Source organism: Eubalaena glacialis, chromosome 18, assembly GCF_028564815.1.
Source record: "Eubalaena glacialis isolate mEubGla1 chromosome 18, mEubGla1.1.hap2.+ XY, whole genome shotgun sequence".
In the NCBI taxonomy this organism is placed as follows: domain Eukaryota; kingdom Metazoa; phylum Chordata; class Mammalia; order Artiodactyla; family Balaenidae; genus Eubalaena; species Eubalaena glacialis.
This window is the reverse complement of record NC_083733.1, coordinates 6,908,804-6,928,831: the sequence shown is the minus strand read 5'-3', so window position 1 is coordinate 6,928,831 and position 20,028 is coordinate 6,908,804. Positions and strand designations below refer to the sequence as shown.

The 20,028-nt window shown below is 48.3% G+C and overlaps 1 protein-coding gene across 2 annotated transcripts in view; it reads left to right on the top strand.

The window, feature by feature from the left end:
• PLCG2 (phospholipase C gamma 2) overlaps positions 1 to 20,028 on the top strand; it is a 150,667-nt gene that overhangs the window by 47,535 nt on the left and 83,104 nt on the right. For both annotated transcript variants that reach the window (XM_061173028.1, XM_061173027.1), the window contains exons 3-5: positions 14,020 to 14,163; positions 16,386 to 16,479; positions 17,180 to 17,227. In XM_061173028.1, the coding sequence (XP_061029011.1) occupies positions 14,020 to 14,163; positions 16,386 to 16,479; positions 17,180 to 17,227 (286 nt within the window). The remainder of the gene's footprint in view (positions 1 to 14,019; positions 14,164 to 16,385; positions 16,480 to 17,179; positions 17,228 to 20,028) is intronic.

Here is a 20,028-nt window from a genome sequence, read left to right as displayed (position 1 = left end):
CCAGGGTGAGGTCTGAGCAGCGGGGAGGTCTTTCTTCCCTGTACAGTGATTAAGAGCACAGGCCGGGAGCCAGACTGCTGGGGTTCAAGTCCTGGCTCCACCAGTGTGGCCTTGGAAAGTCACGCATCTCAGTCTCAGTGTCCCCATCTTTGGAACACAGATGACGATCTCGGCTCGCATCGGAACCCCTGATATGTTGCCTGGCTGTACTAGACGTCTCTGTGAATGTGGCTTCCCTGCCCTTTTGCTCCTCTTTGATTTCCTCTGAAGCCAAGAGGTTCCTGGTAGAAAGACGAGGACCAGTGTTTTCCATGGGAAGATTCAACATCAGTCAACCTTTAGAATTTTCTCTACACAAACCTGGTCAAAGTTGAGATAGTTGTCTGTATTATCAGAACCTTTCTTTTCCTGTGAAAAAATAACAAGAAAAGAACCATCAGACTCAAAGAATGAGTGTGTGTTTACGTGTAGTGCTGCTGGTTGGACTGAGGTCAGGGAGGGGGAAGATGGGATGAGAGGCTATTCTCTTGTTACAAAGGAAACCCACGCTGTCCTTCTGCAGGTGCTGAGAACTCAGGCTCCTCGCGGACGTACATAGAAATTGTGTTTTTGGCTGCCGTCCTCGGCCTTTGCAGCATGAGTGGGCCCCCAAGCTAGGCCCCGCCGTGGGTCCCCTGCAGGCCACTTCCTCTGGGTTTCAGTGACTGGCTTATCGGCCAGCCCCATGCGCATCTATTTCTGGTCCGGCTAGAAATAGTATGGATCCTGGTGGAGGGAGGAGCACAGGGTTGGCTCCTAGAATGGAGAAGCAGCCTGTGGGGAGGGGTGAGGGATGCTGTCCCCAGTGTCCCCCAGGGGAGACCATGCTCGGGGCCCTGGCAAAGCACGATTTCCAGGCAGGGCCCCTGGAATGTGAGCCAGTGGTGGGAGCATCCTTCCCTTCAAAGTTCCTTTCTGGGCTTTCTGATCATGTCAGGGAGAATATCTGTTTGGTACTAGCATGGTTGGTTTCTTTCTTTCTTGACACTCTGTATTTTTTTTTTTTTTTTAATAAATTTATTTATTTTTTATTCATTTATTTTTGGCTGCGCTGGGTCTTCGTTGCTGCACACCGGCTTTCTCTAGTTGCGGCGAGCGGGGGCTACTCTTCGTTGCGGTGCGCAGGCTTCTCATTGCGGTGGCTTCTCTTGTTGCGGAGCACGGGCTCTAGGCGTGCGGGCTTCAGTAGTTGCAGGACGCCGGCCCAGTAGATGTGGCTCACAGGCTCTAGAGCGCAGGCTCAGTAGTTGTGGCTCATGGGCTCTAGAGCGCAGGCTCAGTAGTTGTGGCTCACGGGCTCTAGAGCGCAGGCTCAGTAGTTGTGGCTCATGGGCTCTAGAGCGCAGGCTCAGTAGTTGTGGCTCACGGGCTCTAGAGCGCAGGCTCAGTAGTTGTGGTGCATGGGCTTAGTTGTTCCGCGGCAGGTGGGATCTTCCCGGACCAGGGCTCGAACCCGTGCCCCCTGCATTGGCAGGCGGATTCTTAACCACTGCGCCACCAGGGAAGCCCCATAGTCTGTATTTTTAATTGAAAATTTTATTGAGATAATTGAAGATTCTTTTGAGATAAATGAAGATTCATTCTCCAGGGGGGCTGTGCTCAGTTTCCCCCAGTGGTGACATCTTGCAAAATTGTAGTGTGACATCACAGCCAGGACGCTGGCACTGATTCAGCCCACTACCCGTGTTACTCAGATTTCCCCAGTTGTCCTTATACTCTGTGTGTATCTGTTTACTTTGTATGATGTTATCCCATGGGTAGGTTCCCGTATCCCGCCACAGTCAAGATATTGGAAGTTCCATCACCACCAAAATCCCTCTTAATAACCACACCCACCTGCATTTCTAAAATTTTAACACGTCTCATTTTGAAAGGCATTTTTCTTTAATAAGATATAACAAACCTGTGGTAAAATGCAAGTGAGGTGAGCGTGAGCTCAAATGTACACATGTCCAGCTCTGTGGCCACTGTCCCCACGAGGTAACCACCGCTTTGCTTCTGTGTCCTTCTGTGAGTCTTACTATGGTGAACTCGGCCTCACGCCCTCTAACACGCCTGCTTTTGTCCTCTTACAACTCAGAAGCACATGAGGGTTTCCTTTTGGCATCAGCTGGTTTTAGGCAGAATTTAATATTGTCTTGTTTCCACTGACTGCGTTATTTTACAATTCGTATAATGTATGGTGGGCGGGAATGGTTTTCTTTTTACCGTAAGGCATAAACTCATTCTTAAAATACAGCTGTTCAAGTGAAAAAGATGAGTTGATTTAAAGATAAATATTAGACAAACAGTGCCAGCACTATGCAGATATGGCACACTTGACAAAGTTGATAATCAAATGACTGACATTTGAGAAAGTGTCAAAAGCACATATGACTCCAAAAAACCCCAAACCAAAAACTGGTTGATCCAGTGGGGGAAATATCTATATATAGCCTTTGTACAATGAAGGCCTGCTGTGTAATTTTGATTCACAATACTGGTTTAAGGCAAAGCAAATTAAAATTTTAATAGGCTGGGCATAAGGGAGTGAGTCCTTCCTTTAATGCCTTAATGATTTTTGAAATATCTGCACAATACCTGTTTTATATACCTAATACATGTTTTAAAATGGACTCTTTTTAACTTAAATTTGTAGAGAAGGAACTTTGATCTCACAGTTTAGAGGCTGTTATATCTGTATTTTTCCAATTCCTATTAAAATACATCACAATTAAGACATTAAAAAAAAATGTAGGTACTCTTATTAAAGTCCTCTCCCATATCACACGCATGGGATTATTCTCACTTCATTTCCAGCAGGAGAGAGGAAACATCAAGTTTAAGTGACACTAAAACAATGAATATTTAAAGAATTGTATTTGATGGTTAGTTAGTGCTTGGGGTTTCAGCTGACCAGTTCATAAGACTCCTCTTTCTCTCATCTTCTCCTGAGTTTGGAAACAACTGAAACACAGGTAACTCATAACTGGCTATGAGAAGGTTTGCTCTGTGTTTGAGCTGCCTTAAGAGTCTGGTTTAGAATTGACCTCTGGCCCCTGACCCCTGACCTGCTCACTCTGTCACTGGCACTGTTGGATGTCCACTCCATGTGGCAGGGAGTAGGGCAGGGCATGTGGCTCTTGGGGGATGGATTGGACCCGAGCTGGACCAGGAGGCTGAGCTGGGCAAGCCCGGTTCCTTCTTCCAGACTCTGCTGTCCGAGAGCGTTCCCTGCTTCCCTGGGGAGAGGGAGTCCCCGGAGGGAAGAGAAGGCCAGTCAATTTCTCCAGGGTCACTTAAAACTCTTAAACACCCATAAAACAGTCCTTCAAACATTTCTGCCTGGATACAAAGCATTCCAGGAACAGCTAAATAATTATTTGAGTGTTGTTATTCTGGAAAAAGTCTCTATATGGAAGCATGAGGTGGCATATTCTCCTCTGGCTGTCAGCACCGTCTCATCCATTGTTTCTTACATTTTCAACAAGGAAGATGAGAACGGCCCCCCTCACTGCCCATCTCTAGGCTTTAAAATAATTTTTAATGCTTTACCAAGTTCTTTTAGGTATATCTACCTGTGGGATGGATATTCTTTCCCCATTTTACCTATAAGAAGGCAGAGGCTAGGCTAGAATAAAGAAACCTGTCCCAAGCTGCAGAGCCAGGACAGGTAGAGTGGAACTTGAAGCGCGTGTCTCCTAGCTTCTTCTAAAGTTGGGCCCTTTCTCCTCTCCCACGTTGAACCTCTTGTAACTAGCTGTGTTCTGTGGTGCATCTCAGTTTTTTATCTGACTTCAAGGTCAGAGGCTGCTGTGTATGTGAAATAACCCCACACCCTTGGTCTTTTAAAGCAGGGTCCTTCACTGAGACAGAGCAGCACTGAGACAAAGTGAAACCGCCAGCAGTGGTGAAGGTGTTACTGAAAGATGCTATGAAAGAACATTCATCACAATAGCTCAACTAACCCTGACCGTGAGACCTCCTGGGGGCCACCGCAGTTTTTATTTAATGTAATTTCGTCTTGTTTGCAGAGCAGCTCAGGAAAGGAGCTACAGTACCACTGTGAGTGCAGATGAGGAAATTGCAGAGAGAAGGGAGGTGACTTGCCCAAGCTGCCAGGCGTCTTTGGGGAGCGGAGCTGGGATTTGAAGCAGGGTCTCTGGAGCCCGGGACTCCTTCCAGGGCTTTCTGCTCCCCCTTCACCAGGATGACTCTAGCCTTCAGAACTCAGCCAAGATGCATGCCCCCGAGAAGCCTTTCTTCCCCACGTTGGGAAGAAGCCCCCGGGTAGACTTGACTTTGCTCCCTTGCGGTGTTTAGCGTGGGTGGTAGGTTTACGTGCTTGTGTGCAGGTTTGGACGGGGTCTGTCCTCCCAGGCTCTGAGCTTCCGGGGGTGGGGACCGTGCCTGTCAGCTTCATCCCTGGCACTCAGTGAGATGCTCACTACCTACCTGGTTGGTTGAATGACTGAAAGATGGAAAGGAGGGTGGGGTGGGTATGTGCAGGAAGGTCCCCGAGCCTTCTCTGTCTCTTCCTCTTGGGTACATCTGGAGCTTCCTTGAAGATACTTTGTTAAGCTTGTTGGGAGGTGGTGCCACTTGAGGTCGAGTGAGGAAATTGGGGAAAAGGTCATGTGAGGATAAGAGGATGTTCCAGGCGTGCGGGGGGCCAGCAAGACAGCGGCCCAGAATCAAGAGTGGGAGGAGGAAGGAAACAGGAGTCGAAGAACAGGGGCATGGGGACAACCGACAGAGGGGGCAGAAAACCCCGAGTGTGCGTCTGCAGGTGATGGGTGGGCAGGGGTGGCCGGACCTGGGGAAGACCCGAGGTGATGCCGGGAAGCGGGGGGAGGTTTCAGAGACAAGGGTTTGCTTCTGTGGCTGTGTTATCTCACTTCTTCAAGCAGGAAGCTCGACTGCAGAGCCCGACTGCACGAGCACACTCGGCCCGAGCTCTGGCCACCAGAGCCGACTTGGAAAGTAAAGCCGGTCCTCTTACCGACTCTTTGCCCCTTGGCCAAAATTCCAGCCAGTGCAGATCAAGCTCCCGTTGCCACCATTTGCGCATCCCCCTTCCCACCAGTAACCCCGATTGTCAGCAAATTGGTGGGAATCTCTTTTTTTTTTAACATTTTCTCGTGCTTTTACACACATATGCGCACATGTACAAATACAGGCATCCTCCTTAGCTGAGCCTAATGCATTCCTGAAAACACAATGGGGAGCATCTTTCTTCGGATAGCAGTGTATTATGTCATATTACATGGACACAAGCGGTGGTACATTAGCTGAGCCTAATGCATTCCTGAAAACACAATGGGGAGCATCTTTCTCCGGATAGCAGTGTATTATGTCATATTACATGGACACAAGCGGTGGTACATTAGCTGAGCCTAATGCATTCCTGAAAACACAATGGGGAGCATCTTTCTCCGGATAGCAGTGTATTATGTCATATTACATGGACACAAGCGGTGGTACATTAGCTGAGCCTAATGCATTCCTGAAAACACAATGGGGAGCATCTTTCTCCGGATAGCAGTGTATTATGTCATATTACATGGACACAAGCGGTGGTACATTACCAACAGCTCGAAAAACCCCAACCAATTTCCCCAGTATTGCTTGACACCCTTAATCACCTAGAAACCAGCCCATCAAATATTTCTGCAAGAATACGAAGCATTGACAGCAACAAATACCTAACGATTTGATGCTTTAATGAACTTATTACTCAGACATATGATTCTACACGGTATTGGTTCTAAGTTTTGATTTTTTTCTGTCCTGTAACTACTTTGTAACTTGATAGAGATGACAATGAAATCTGCTAAAAATACTAAAGAGGTCATCTAAATTGGACTCTGGTTGGTAGCTGGCTTGCCAGAAGTAAACACTAAGACCGAATAGGGTGGGCAGGACACTAGGTTTGCTGCATGATGATTTTCAGCATTAGAGCACTGGACATGTTCCTCTCTAATGCAGACTGATACACAGCAGTATTTCCACAGGTGCCTGCACCTGAACTTCCTGTAGCAGGTGTGTGATCTTTGCGGTGTATTTTAGGTAAAAGATGTTTGCGAGTTATAGTAAATATTAATATAGTGAGAATTTGAACAGCAACGGGCACCTGTATATGATATGTGCGTGCACATGTGTGTACATACATGTGGACCCACACACACACAGATGCAGGCACATAGATCTGGTATCCTGTTTATGTAAGCTGTTGTGGAGCTTTTCCACATCACTACGTAAGAATCTGCCTCTTCAATTTCCACAACAGATAAGTTGAGAGATGGTGTTTTTCCTTAGGCCTTATATGAGTTCAGCTTTATTCCATTGCATTAATAATTAAAAAAATAGTAGCTAACAAGCACTTAGAAGTTACTACATCTTTATTAGTTAAAATTACCAGACACTATTTTAATTCACATGCACACACTTTCATTTAATCCTCAAAGAACACCGTGTGGGGAGACCATTATTTCTCCTATGGTTCGCATGAGGAAACGGAGGCAGGAAGAGGTGAAGTTACTGCCTGAAACCACCTGCTGGATTTGAACCCAGGTGGACTGGTTCCAGAGTCTATCTGCTCATCACCAGCTATGGGCTTGTCACGACGGGGGAGACCCTTGGAAACCTGTGGATTTGCATCCCTAGCACTAGGGTTTTATTCCCAGCGGCAGGTCCGAAAGGTGGTTTGGGATTAACCCGGCTGAGTGCAGCCGGCCTTACGCTTCTTGCTGCTCCGCACCCCTGGTGTGGTGGGACCACCCTTCAGCAAGGAAGGTGCCCCCATGTGATGCAAGATCAAGTGCTGGGCATGTCAACAAAAATGCCCAAAGGGCCCTTGCAGACTCTGCCAGTTATCAAATAGAAAACCACTCCCACTGGCCAGGGATTTCCTTCCTGACTTCCTGGGGCCCCTGGTAATCAAGGGGGTGGCCAGAGAGTGGGCACCTCTGTGTCTCTGGAGGTGGCCCCTGCTTGCGCAGAAGGCCTGGGAAGTAGTGGTAACAGCTTTGAAGGGCTCGGTGGTGGCTTGCAGAGGCCCAGCCGTAAGCTCATGCACAACAAGTGACTATCCACCTACATACGAACACCATCGCTGGCCCGGGTTGGTGTCTGGTCAGCCGCGTGGCATGAAGGGGCCACGTCACTGTTACACCTGCAGCCCTGAGGGTATAGTCGATAGAGGACCAATTTCCGCTCCTACCAGGAACCTGAGATAACTGAAAAATGGGTGTTCAAAAAGAAACCTATATGTTCAGACAGAAACCTGTATGCGAATGTTCATAGCTGTACTATTTACAATAACGAAAAGGTGGAAACAACCCAAATGCCCATCAGTGAATAAATGGATAGACCAAATCCATACAATGGAATATTATTCATTCATAAAAATGAAGTACTGACACGTGCTACAACACGGAGGAACCTCAAAGATCTTCTGCCAAGTGAATTTAAAAGCCAGATACAAAAGACCACGTATCGTATGCCTCTGTTTATATGCAACATCCAGAACAGGCAAGTCTCTAGAGACTGAAAGTAGATGCGTGTTTTCCGGGGGCTGGTGTGGGCTGAGTGGGAAATGTGGAGGCCGAAGGGTATGGGTTTCTTTTTGTGGAGATGAAAATACTCTAACATCGACGCTGGTGGTGGTTGCACAAGTCTGTGAATATACTAAAAGCCATTGGATTGTATCCTTCATGTGGATGACCTGTGTGGCATGTGAACTATATCTTAATAAAGCTGTTACATTAAAAAGAGAGAGTGAGCGAGGGAGTGCACTGACGCCTGTAATTCCAGAGACGCTGTTCCCTCAACAACTGGGACTTGTCCACATCTGCCACTGTTCTGCCTGAACTAGAGAGACATTGCAGCTTTGACCCCTTAAACATCTGATCGCCGAGTTCCATGGGGGTAGCACAGAAACTACCAGTTCGATAACCTGATACAGCAGAGGATGCCGAGGCCTAACCCTGATGCCATAGTAGTCACTGCTGCACATTAAGGCACTTTGCCGTGAATGCTGCAGCTCTTTGCCTGAGGCCTGGGGAGTTAAGGCCCCCTAAAAGCAGCCCTCAACCAATAGCAGTTGGAGGTTGGGGGATAACACCCCAGCTCCCTCCCTCTCTCGGTGGGGCAAACTCTAAGGGGCTCCCAGATCCCCACGGGGTCAGCTCCCTGTGCCCCTGGGGTACCAGGTTGATGACATAGCAGCCTCCTTATCAGCGCCTTCCCTTCTCTGCCTCACTTCCCTGCTCCTCTGCTGGTGTTTCCTGGGATCAGCTCCTGGATAAACTGCATGCGCTCAAATCCTTGTCTCAGGGTCCGCTTCTGGGGGAAGCCAAGCCAAGACACCCAGGAAACCTTATCATGTATTCCGCGGCAGTCTGAATTTCTGCTCTGAGTCAGGCTCTGACGTAGGCGGGTGTGAGGCTCCAGTTGTGAACAGGACGGACACGACCCTTGTCCTCCCGGGGCTTAGAGGAGAGGGCAGATAGGCAGCAAACAAAGAAACCTATGAATGCAGATGGTGCTGGTGAGGAACTTCATGGCACAGATGTAAAAATGACAGGCTGGATCAACACAGGGAGCGGGAGAAGGAAGGTGGTGTTGAGAAATCACTTAAATGAGATCCGACGTAGCCAGGAGGCCCACGTACGGTCAGACTTGCTGACGGAGCGCGGTGGGAAGAGGGCTGCGTGTCCTAACGTGGCTTCTCAGAGTCGCCTGCTTGACCATGAGAAGCAGCGTAAAGGTTCAAATCCTGGCTCTTCCACTTGCTGGCTGGTGACCCTGGCCGAGGTACTTCACCTCTCCATGCCTGTTTCTTCATCTGTATAATGGGGACAGTCATAGGAGAACAAGAGGACAGCCTCGCTGCTTCCAGGAGACTCACTTTCCTCGTGTGATCCATGCTCCAGCGCCCCGTGTGACCAGGCTGAAGCCCGTCCCCTGTTGGGACCACAGCCTAGCTTTAACTTTGTTCTCCTGCCTCATCTATTTCTGCAGTCCTTTGTCCTTTGAGCACCCTCCCGCCACCCCACCACCCAATAAAAGCCTAAAAAAGGATCCTTGCCTCAGGCTTGGCTTCCAGGGAACCAACCTATGACATGTGCAGGGCATTAGCACTGTGCCTGGCATATAGTAAGTGCTCTGTAAGAGTTGTACATGATTATGATTATTGCCTTTATTTTTAGTCTCATGGATGAAGCTAGTGTGTCTGTAAGACCTTTGGAGGTCAGGACTGTGTACATCCAGGAGAATGTCTGGCTGACAAAGTATGATGAATAAATACTCTGCGATTATGGATGAAAGGACTTAATATGTCAGTTCTTTGCAACTTGGTGTAGAGTCAACACAGTCACAATCAATATCCCAGTAAGTTATTCTGTAGATATTGACAATCTGATCCTAAAGTTTATATGGAGAGGCAAAACACCCAGAGTAGCCAATGCAGTATTGAAGAAGAACAAAGTCAGAGGTGTCTGCTGCCCCACTCTGAGACTTACTATAAAGCCATAGTTATCAAGACAGTGAGGTGTTGGGGAAATTATAGACAATTAGATCAATGGAACAGAATAGAGAGAACAGAAATAGACCCACACAAATCATCAGCTGATCTTTGACAATGGAACAAAGGCAAGCCAATGGAGAAAGCATCGTCTTATCAGAAGCATGATGAATCGGCCAGTACTTATCCCGGGAAAAGAAAGGGGGAGGTGATCAGGATGACATCATGGAGGCAACCAGTCCTGGCTGATGCCTGCGGCCCTTTCCTGGGACAGGGCTGGCCTCCAAAGGATCCTTGCTTGCACTGAAGTGAAGGGCAGTGTAGGGATGATCAGGGCTGCTTGCATCATCAGAGTGGCTGTTTGTATTTTATTCTTTTCCCGTCTCCCATGTTTCTTTCTCTCTGACTTTGTACGTTGCATGGTTGTATCTCCCTCCCTCCTCATCTGGATGGCTTGTCTTCTGTTCATATCTGGCCGTCTCTGCCCCTCTTTTACCCTGTTTGTTTGTTTCCGTTTGTGTGTGTTCTTATCTGTGTGTGTCTGTCTCCCTCTGCCTCCCCCTCTGTCCCATCTCCAGTTCTGTCCCTGTCTGTGTCCCCATCTCTCTCTGTCTGCTTCCTCTTGCAACAACTATTTATTGGGCCCCACTGTGTACCAGTTGCTCTGCTAGGGGTGGAGATACGGTGGTGAGGAAAGATGCACCGTCTAGGGAAGGAGCCATGAATCCATGGTTCACACCACTAAGCACTTGGCCTCTTCAGTGCTGTGGGGGAGAGGGGCTTGGTGTGTGTAATAGCAGTAGTTGGAGGGTATTCTGTGCGTCTGATGGTGATTGAGCTGAAACTGGAAGGGAGAACGTGGAGCTAGCTAGGCTAAGAGCGTCCCCAGCAGAGCCAGTGGCAGTGTCCTGTGGGGGAGTGAATGCGAGCCACTGGCCAGTGTGGCTGGAGCGCGGCAGTGCAGATGCACAGTTGATCCAGATGGGGTCGGCAGGGTCATCACATGGCCTTGGTTCTTAGTCCTAATAGCACTGGGATGCCATCGGCAAGCTTGAAGCCCAGGGGTGGCTTGAGCATGTCTGCGTTTCATAGAAAAGACTATGGGGGTAGCTCCTGGCTACTTCAGTAGCGCAAGCGAGAGGTGACAGTGGCTTGGATTATGGTGTTGGCCCTGGGAATGGGTAGAAGATAGATTCAAGAGTGATTTAGAAGGAATTGATAAGACTTGGTGATTGCCTGAAGACAGTGTTACATTATCTGAAATTTTTTTCTTTAGTTATGAACGCATCAAATTTTTATTATAATTTTGCTGTAAGGAAAAAAGCTCACAGTTGGCCAATTCAGAAATTCCCACTTAGAGATATTTTATGGGGAAAGAGAATGGTTAGATAATCATTGTTAAGACTAGCTAGGAAAAAAAGAGTATTGCTTAAGGTCACTAGACTCTTAACTGGCAGTCAGCTGGGTGGGTAAGTAACTGATTTCTGAGAACAAACATTAATACCTCAGATGTTCTCAGATAACTGCTGAAGCAGATAAATCAGCAGTGCTGATTTAACCCCCCAGAAGGTTGTGAATCTGAGTGCACACAAAGACTCTGTGTTTTGTTGTTAGTTTTTGAGGAATGAAGGACCCCCTTGACCTGCCCCCAACCCCATAATAGGACCACCCATAATTAAGTGGGTTTTTAAAAATTTTTTTTAAATTTATTTTTGGGCTGCATTGGGTCTTTGTTGCTGCGCGCGGGCTTTCTCTAGTTGTGGCGAGCGGGGGCTACTCTTCGTTGCGGTGCGCGGGATTCCCATTACGGTGGCTTCTTTTGTTGCGGAGCACGGGCTCTAGGCATGCGGACTTCAGTAGTTGTGGCACGTGGGCTCAGTAGTTGTGGCGCACGGGCTTAGTTGCTCCGCGGCATGTGGGATCTTCCCGGACCAGGGCTCAAACCTGTGTCCCCTGCATTGGCAGGCAGATTCTTAACCACTGTGCCAGGGAATCCCTTGATAAGTGTTTTTAAAAACTTTTTAGTTTGAAATAATTTTAGACTCATGATGACATTACAAAAATAATACAGAGTTTCTGTGTACCATTCATCCAATTTCCCCCTGTGATAACATCTTTCATAACCATAGTTGTCAAGCCCAGGAAATTGACACTGGTAAAATATTATTAAATTACAGACCTTAATTAGTTTTTTTAAATTTATTTTTTATTAAATAATAGTTGAATTACAATATTGTGTTAGTTACTGCTGAACAGCAAAATGACTCAGTTATACATATGTATACATTCTTTTTCATATTCTTTTCCATTATGGTTTATCACAGGATACTGAATATAGTTCCCTGTGCTCTACAGTAGGACCTTGTTGTTTATCCATTCTACATGTACCAGTTTGTATCTGCTAATCCCAAACTCCCAGTCCAACCCTTTCCCACCCACCTCCCCCTTGGCAACCACCAGTCTATCCTCTATGTCCCTGATTCTGTTTCTCTTTTGTAGATAGTTTCATTTGTGTCATATTTTAGATTCCACATATAAGTGATATCATGTGGTATTTGTCTTTCTCTTTCTGACTTATTTCGCTAAGTGTGATAATCTCTAGTTGCATCCACGTTGCTGCATATGGCGTTATTTTGTTCTTTTTTATGGCTGAGTAGTCAGACCTTAATTAGTTTTCACCATTTTTTATGTGGACTCAATTTTTGTTTGTTTTTGTGTTGGTGTATAGTTTCAAGGAATTTTATCACATGTTTAGACTTGTGTAGCTACCACCACACACAGGGTACAGAACAAATGCTGTTTATTTAAAGTCTTTTCACTTTACTTCATGATTCTTGTCCCCCAAACTGTTTTCAGTCTAGCTAGATCCATAGTAAGAAAGTGAAAAGCCTTTGGTTCGGGCTTCCCTGGTGGCGCAGTGGTTAAGAATCCGCCTGCCAATGCAGGGGACACGGGTTCGAGCCCTGGTCTGGGAAGATCCCACGTGCCGCGGAGCAACTAAGCCCGTGCACCACAACTACTGAGCCTGTACTCTAGAGCCCGCGAGCCACAACTACTGAGCCCGCGTACCTAGAGTCCGTGCTCCACAACAAGAGAAGCCACCGCAATGAGAAGCCCGTGCACCGCAACGAAGAGTAGCCCCCGCGTGCCGCAACTAGAGAAAGGCCGTGTGCAGCAACGAAGACCCAACGCAGCCAAAAGTAAATAAATTAAAAAAAAAAAAAGCCTTTGGTTCATTCCATCCCCTCCTCCCCTAATTTAATACTCTGTCCCCTGCTCCTATTGTTATGTGTGAATGGCCGTGAACCTTTCCTGCTATTTCAACTCTGACTCTAAAATGCCTTTGTTCACTTGGGTCTGTTTGCTTCCTTGATCACAGGTCAAAGCTGAGGTCTCCTTCCCTACTCTCTCATTTCCAGGAATACCTCTCTTTCCTGTTTCTCTGTTCAGTGTAAGAACAAAGATGTATGTCCCAGGATTCTTATGGTTACATGTAACAGAAACTCATTTCCCACTAACCAAAGCAAAAAAGAGAATTTATTGGGTCACATAGGTAGCGTGCTCCAGCACAGAAGTGGCTTCAAGCCCAAATGGACCCAGGGGCTCAGTACTGCATCAGGGATGAATCTTTGCTTTCTATATGGCAGGCCACATGGACCCTAGACTCACGTTTTGTCAGCCTGGCAGCAGCAGCAGGAGAAATTTGATGAATAGCTTTGGCCAAATAAGTCCCAGGAGGATGCTGATGGGCCCAGCTTAGGCCATGTGCTCATCCCTGAACCCATCACCGTGCCAGGGGTGGGACATCTTGGTCGTTCCTGGGACCCTTGGCCCCTCCTTTGGCTTGTTGTGGTGAAAGCTGCAGGGGTGTGGATCATCTTCACCTCAAGCACGTGAAATGGGGTCATCCCAGGAAAAGGTGCTTTTTTGACAGAAGAAAGGGAGGAAAGGATGGATGGACTTGTCACTTTGTGACACTCCTTAGTTCACGGGACATCCTATGGCAGGAAGGGGGGTCTCCCTTGCATCAGGTGGCCATCCTGTGAGGGGAGGGGGTCATTCTTGGGCCAGATGGCCACCCTGTGTGTGTGGGGGGGTCACCCTTAGATCAGATGGCCATCCCATGGAGGGAGGGGTCACCCTTGGGTCAGGTGCCATCCTGGCCAGGTAGGTTTTGGCTAGGAGTGAGTTGGCATCACGTGGCAGCAGGGGTTCTAGGGAGGATGGGTTTCCTCTTTTTCTGTCATCTGTTGCTGTACAACAAGTCTCCCAGTACTTAGTGGCTCAGAACAACAAACATTTCATTATTTGCACATAATCCTGCAAGCTGGGCAGGGCTGTGGGGCTGGCCCAGCTTGTCCTCACTCTGGGGAGAGAAGGGCTGGGCTCTGTGTGTCTGGGGTGCAGGCACATGGCTGCAGCCTCAGATGGAGTGAACTGCAGCTTCTGATTGGCTGATGTTAATTTTCCTTCAGTGGATATCATGGAAATAAAGGAAATCCGCCCAGGGAAGAACTCCAAGGATTTTGAGCGTGCGAAAGCAGTCCGCCAGAAGGAAGAGTGCTGCTTCAGCATCTTGTACGGCAGCCAGTTCGTCCTCAGCACGCTCAGCTTAGCAGGTGGGTGCATGGCACGTGCTCTTCTCCCTCCCTGGGTCTTCGTTTCCTTCCTGGGAGGTTCACTAGCAGGATGCTCCCACCTGCCCGACCGCTAATGCACGTGTGGGGCATCATGGTTTTGAATCCTAACCCTGTCCCTGTCTAGCTGTGTGACTTTGGGTAAGCGACTCAGCCTCTCTGAGCTGCAGTTTGCTCAGCTGTGAAACGGGGAGCCTAGTGATGCCGACTTCGCTGGCATGTTGAAAGGATTATGTTAAGGGCCTACCTGGCTCGTGCAGAAAGCTGAAGGCAGGGTACATTTTTCGTCCAGCAGAGTCTGGCCTGCACCATTTATTCAGCTTAACGGAGCCGAAGGAACTATCCTGAAATCTTCCACCTCACACATGTAAACGTGCGTACATGCGCTTACAGTAAACGCATACATGCACACACGTGCACACACGTAGACACGTGGATCTGGAGGTGAGATTTCAGGCCATCCCTATGAATCCACCAGAAAGTCAAAGAGGCCTCTGAGCAGCCAGGAGAAGGGCTGTGAAAAAGCTCAGGCACTTTGCTCAGGGGCAGGAGCTTGTGGCTGCCTTCAGGTCTAATCCCAGAATTTATTGACTTAGAACTTGATGCACAATCATGACTGACGAGAGAGAAAATAAGTAGCATTAAAAGTAGACCAAAGTGGGGGGAAACCGTGAAAGCTGAGTAGTGTTAGAGACATTTAGGGTCAGGTAGGGACTTCCCTGTTGGTCCAGTGGTTAGGACTCCGAGCTTCCACTGCAGGGGGCCCGAGTTTGATCCCTGGTCGGGGAACTGAGATCCTGCAAGCCGTGCAGCACAGCCAAGAGAAAAAAAAAGTGAAAAGACAACCCACAATATAGAGAAAAAAAATTGCAACTCGTATGCCTGATAAAAAACATATCTAGAATATTTAAGAACTATTACAACTCAGTTATAAAAGACATATAATTTAGGGTCAGATAGGTCTCATTGGTTTGATTTCTCATTCATGCTTTCATCAGGCATCTTTTGAGCATATGCTCTGTGCCAGGTTGTGCTAGATGTCATTGGGGCTGTAAAGAGGAATAAGACCCAGTTGCTGCCTTTAAGGAGCTCACAGTCTACCTGGGGAGACAGACGTGTGGACGGGAACTTAGAGTACTCTGTGATAAGAGCCGTAGTCCAAACATAAGTGTGCTGGAGGAATACGCAGTGCCTCACTCCCTGGAAGGCTTTGCAGGGGAGGTGACTTTTCAACTGGTTTTAAGGCATCAGTAGGAGTTGGGATGAAAGAGGGAGGATGGTCCAGGGAGAGGGCATTGCGTGTGCCAGGGCTTGGAGGAGGGAAATTAGCAAGCTGGATGTAGGAAGTATTGGGTGGACGTCTGATTGATGGTGTGTAGCAGGAGGCAGAGACGGGGCAGGAGAGAGGGGCCCATGACTTTGTCCCTTCAGAGCTTTGTCCACGTAGCCCCCCTGCAGGCTGAAGCCTGGGTGCTCTTCTTGGTAGGGAGGCCATGAAAGCCCAAGCAAGACGTGGAGGCCAGGATGCCAGGTTGATGTCTGGATCCCAGCTTCTTATTCACTGCCCCTGGGACAGGTCCCGTCACTCTTCTGAGCTGTAGTTTTCTCCTCATGCACACGGGAAGAGTGAGAGCAGAAACCTCCGCATGCTCTGTCTAGACTAGCAGGCTCCCTAGTTTGGAGATGTTTAATAACTGGACTAGTTGTTGGCATTGCCACCTCCACTTTGCTGATGAGGAAATGAGCACAGAGAGGTTAAGTAACCAACTGAACATCACACAGCCCTGAAGCGGTACAGTGGGACTTGGCGATGATGCCAAGCTCTTAACTGGTACTTGTTGCCGCTTCCCTTACAGGCATCAGCATCACCTACTTTCCACCCCTCTCTCTGGCCTTGAAGGGAAACAGGGGAGATGCTCAGGGCTGCTCAGGATTGTGGTACAAGTTATCCCAGGTCCTGCCTCTTGTTCGTTAGCATAGGGCTAAAACTCTTTTAAAAAGTCACCGGCATGTCACCCCTGCTGTAGGAGGCTCACCATGGGCATATGGCCTCATCTGAGACAAAAAGTAGGTCCTAGGAACCAGCCCAGGCTCCTCTCAGCCCCATGGTCTGTGTGGGGCTGGGAAGGTGGGGTGGGGGTCCCTAAACAGCAGTCTGTCTTCCCAGGGAGTAACAGAGCATTTCTGTCCCCTCACCTCTGCAGCCGACTCTAAGGAAGATGCAACTAAGTGGCTCTCTGGCTTGAAGATCTTACACCAGGAAGTGATGAGCGCATCCACCCCCACCATCATTGAGAGGTGAGGGTTTTGGCCTGTTTATCTCTGTATTCGCTCACTCAGGCATTTATTCTGCTCCCTTTAGCCAATGTGATGAAAGAAAGAAAAAGGGAACATTGCGTCTTGGAGGCTCATTGAGTGTCCTGTATTCGGTAGGTGCCCATTAGTGGCTGGGGACTCTCCAGCATCTCACAGAAAAGCCTGTCTCAGTGCTGGGCCTTGGTCTTGGCCTGCTGGAGTGAGGAGTGCACTGGGGCTGAGACAGAAGCTCGTACAGGTGTTGGGTTTGAGGGGAGGGCCCGAGGCTTGTTTCTTAAAGGATTTAGGAAGAGGGATTAAGCTGACTGATCAAAGGACCTCAGGCTTGAGGTCGGGGTTTTCCACCTGCCACTCCCTCTGGGTGGGATTGGTATGTGAATTACTGTCCCTCCAGCAAACCAAAGCCCTCCGATTTACACCATTTTCCTTACCAGCTTTTTGAGGATTAACGAATATCATCAGAGGGAATTGTCAGTTTAAAGATTGCCGACCTCTGTCAAAGGGGCCTCTTGGCTCAGCTGGGGCATTTCAACCACAAGGAGAAACTGCTTCTTCCCAAGTCGCCTGAGTTAGAAAGTTGGAAAACCTTCCTTTTCGTTTCCAGTTTCCTTTGTCCCATCCTATAGAACTCACTTAGACTTGTGCTATTTTCTAACTTTCTTTGTCTCAACTCTCTTCCCAGTTGGTTGAGAAAGCAGATTTATTCTGTGGATCAAACCAGAAGAAACAGGTAAGATTCGCTCACATTTTTGTGGTTTTCCCCCAATCATTTTGGACTCCGATGTTCATTCTTTCTTTAAACATTCTGAGGGGGTTGGAGCAAGTTCTCTGCTGTGGAAAGCTCCTCATGAAGTTAGATTTGACTTACAAGGTGCCAGACACAGTGCTAGGTGGTGGGGGTCATGGTGACAGAATCGCCACCCGTGTGGGACCTCATTGCAGTGGAAAATTCCAGTCCATCTGCAGAGGTGCCTTCTCTTTTGTGGGGCACTTGGAGCACATCCTTTAGATCTTCACATGTGAGCCCCTTCTGTGTCCCGGGGAGAAACAGGATCACCATGGTGCCTGCCCTTCCTCTGTGGTGGGAGATTGACCATCAAGAGGTAAACCCAGTTCAGTAGCGATGGTTATAAGGGCTGGGTGGACATGAGTGGGGCGATGTGATAACGTGTAATTCAGTGTCCTTGACTGGTTCACTGAACAGCACGTCTTGGAGTGGTTCCCTGTCAGCACACACAACGCTCCATGCCAGACATTTTTGTATCCAATGCAGTTTGTCCTTGGATGGATGCAGTGTAATTCTCTAATTGATGAGAAATCATTTCCTTCTTGATGGACATGAAGTTGTTCCTGGTCCTTTATTATCATACTATGAAAGCCTTCACATCTCCCTTTTTGTAAACTTAGGTGATGAGGGTATGAGCAGGGTAAATTCCTAGAAGAGGAATTCCAGCAGCCAGGTGTCATCGGGTCTGAGATTTTTGAGAGAGGTGGTAGCCATTTCTGTTTCTACCAACAGTGCAAGAAAGTAGTTGTTTCACTATGTCACCAGACGTTGACCTTTATTAATCTGACGGGTAAAAGGCAGCAGTGGATTTTGGCTTAAATTTGCGTTTCCTTATTTATGGGCGAGGTTGCACATCCTCTCCATTTTTTTCCGGTTATGATCCAGTTCTTGTTAATAATGTAATGATAAAAAGCCACCATTTATCGAGCACCCGGCATGCCAGACACTGTACTAAGCACTTGACAATCAATTGTGTCATTTTAGCCTCACGTCAGAACTCTTTGAAAGTTTTCAAATGTTTTTCCTTCCTTCCATTCTCCATTAAGAGGTGTCAGCATCATAGATGAGGCAACAAGTAACCTCTACAACTCACCTCTCTCGTTCCTGAAAGTCTTTCCATCCCTAAGGCGTTCTGGTGCCAGGCTAGTGTCATCCATCACTTGTTGATTTCAGAGCCGCTGTGGTCTCCGGTACACATGCCCCACGGGATGATTTGCAGATGGTAACCACGAAGCGGTGAAAAGTTTAGTGACGTTGTTAGGTCAGCCAGCAGCTCACTCCACGTCTCTGCCCATCTTGCTTTCCCTCCCTCCTCCTCTCAGCCAGCGTTCTGTGGTCCCACACCTGGGCTCGGCCCGTGTTACGGAGGTGGATCAAACGAGGTCCCCGCGCTGGGGGATTTTATACACACTGGTCTCTTTCAGTCTCAGAGGTGGAGCCTCCCATGACTGTTTCCCTTCTCTGTGGCTTTGGGGTGATTCACAGCTGAGGCTGGCACAGAGCTGAGAGAGGGAGCCCTCCTAGGCCCTCTCTCCCCATGGTGGGGCATGGCGTTGTTGATCTGGTTCCACAGTCCGCTTCTCCAACTTCTGTTGTCAAGAAATGGAAGCCTCCCTCCAGCTCTCTCGCTCAGAATGGATTCTTGCAAGTCCTTCACAGAGAAGTCCTTTCCAGAACCTTCAGCAGAGAGCAAGTCTGTCTCTGGCCATGATTCCTTGTTCCTTGCTTACCGTTCCTGCTCCCCGACCTCCCTTCCGCTGGGCAGTGCCCTGCTGCTCTGTCAACACGTGGAAAATCCCGCCTTTCCTGTGGTTCTGTGAGGCCCGGAGGGAGTTTTTCGAAAGGAACTTGACCAAGGTGCCAATGAAAGGGCAATTGACTTCTGCCAGTCTCCCTCCTTTCCTGTCTCGCATAGCGATCCCGTTTCCTGGAAGAAAACAAAGGAGCTGCAGCACAAAGGAAAGAGTCTGGGGATGGGAGGCAGACTGTGGGCTGGCCCGGCTCGGGCAGTGTCCAATCCCGGGTTTTTGTTGGCCTGAGCATGTTTCCCTTTTCAGCCTCTCGAGAGGCAAAATGGCAGCAGCTGGCATTTGCTGAGGAGTCACTTTGTAACCCCCTCTGTTTTGAGCGCTCTCCTTACTTAGGGAATTGGGGAAAGCTCATGGAACGAAGCCTCTCAGACTGGCGAGCTGGGCACCCTCTGGTCCATTTTATGAGGATGCTGAGGCCAGGAGAGGTTAGATCACTTGTCCACAGCAACCTAGCCGGTCAGCTGTGGCTTAACTGATCACTAAGCTGGTAAAAGGCAGAAATCTTCCCTTCCCCACCGTGACCTCCTTTGACTGAAAATTACGTATTGGTTTCATTGTGGTGAAATATACATAACATAAAACTTGCCATTTTCAGTGTACACTTCTGTGCGTTCATGTTGCTGTGCTGCCATCATCATCCGTCTCCAGAGCTCTTCCCATCTTGCAAAACTGAAGCTCTGTACCCATTAAGCCCTCACTCTATTACCCGCTCTGCAGCCGCTGGTAACCGCTGTGGTATTGGGTTGGCCAAAAAGGTCGTTCAGGTTTTTCTGTAAAATGACATTTACGGAAAAACCTGAACGACCTTTGTGGCCAACCCAATATTTTCTGTCTCTGTGAATTTGACTCCTATGGGCATATGAGTGGGAGGATGCTGCATTTTGTGACTGGCTTACTTCACTGAGCATGATGTCTTCATGGTACATCCACGTT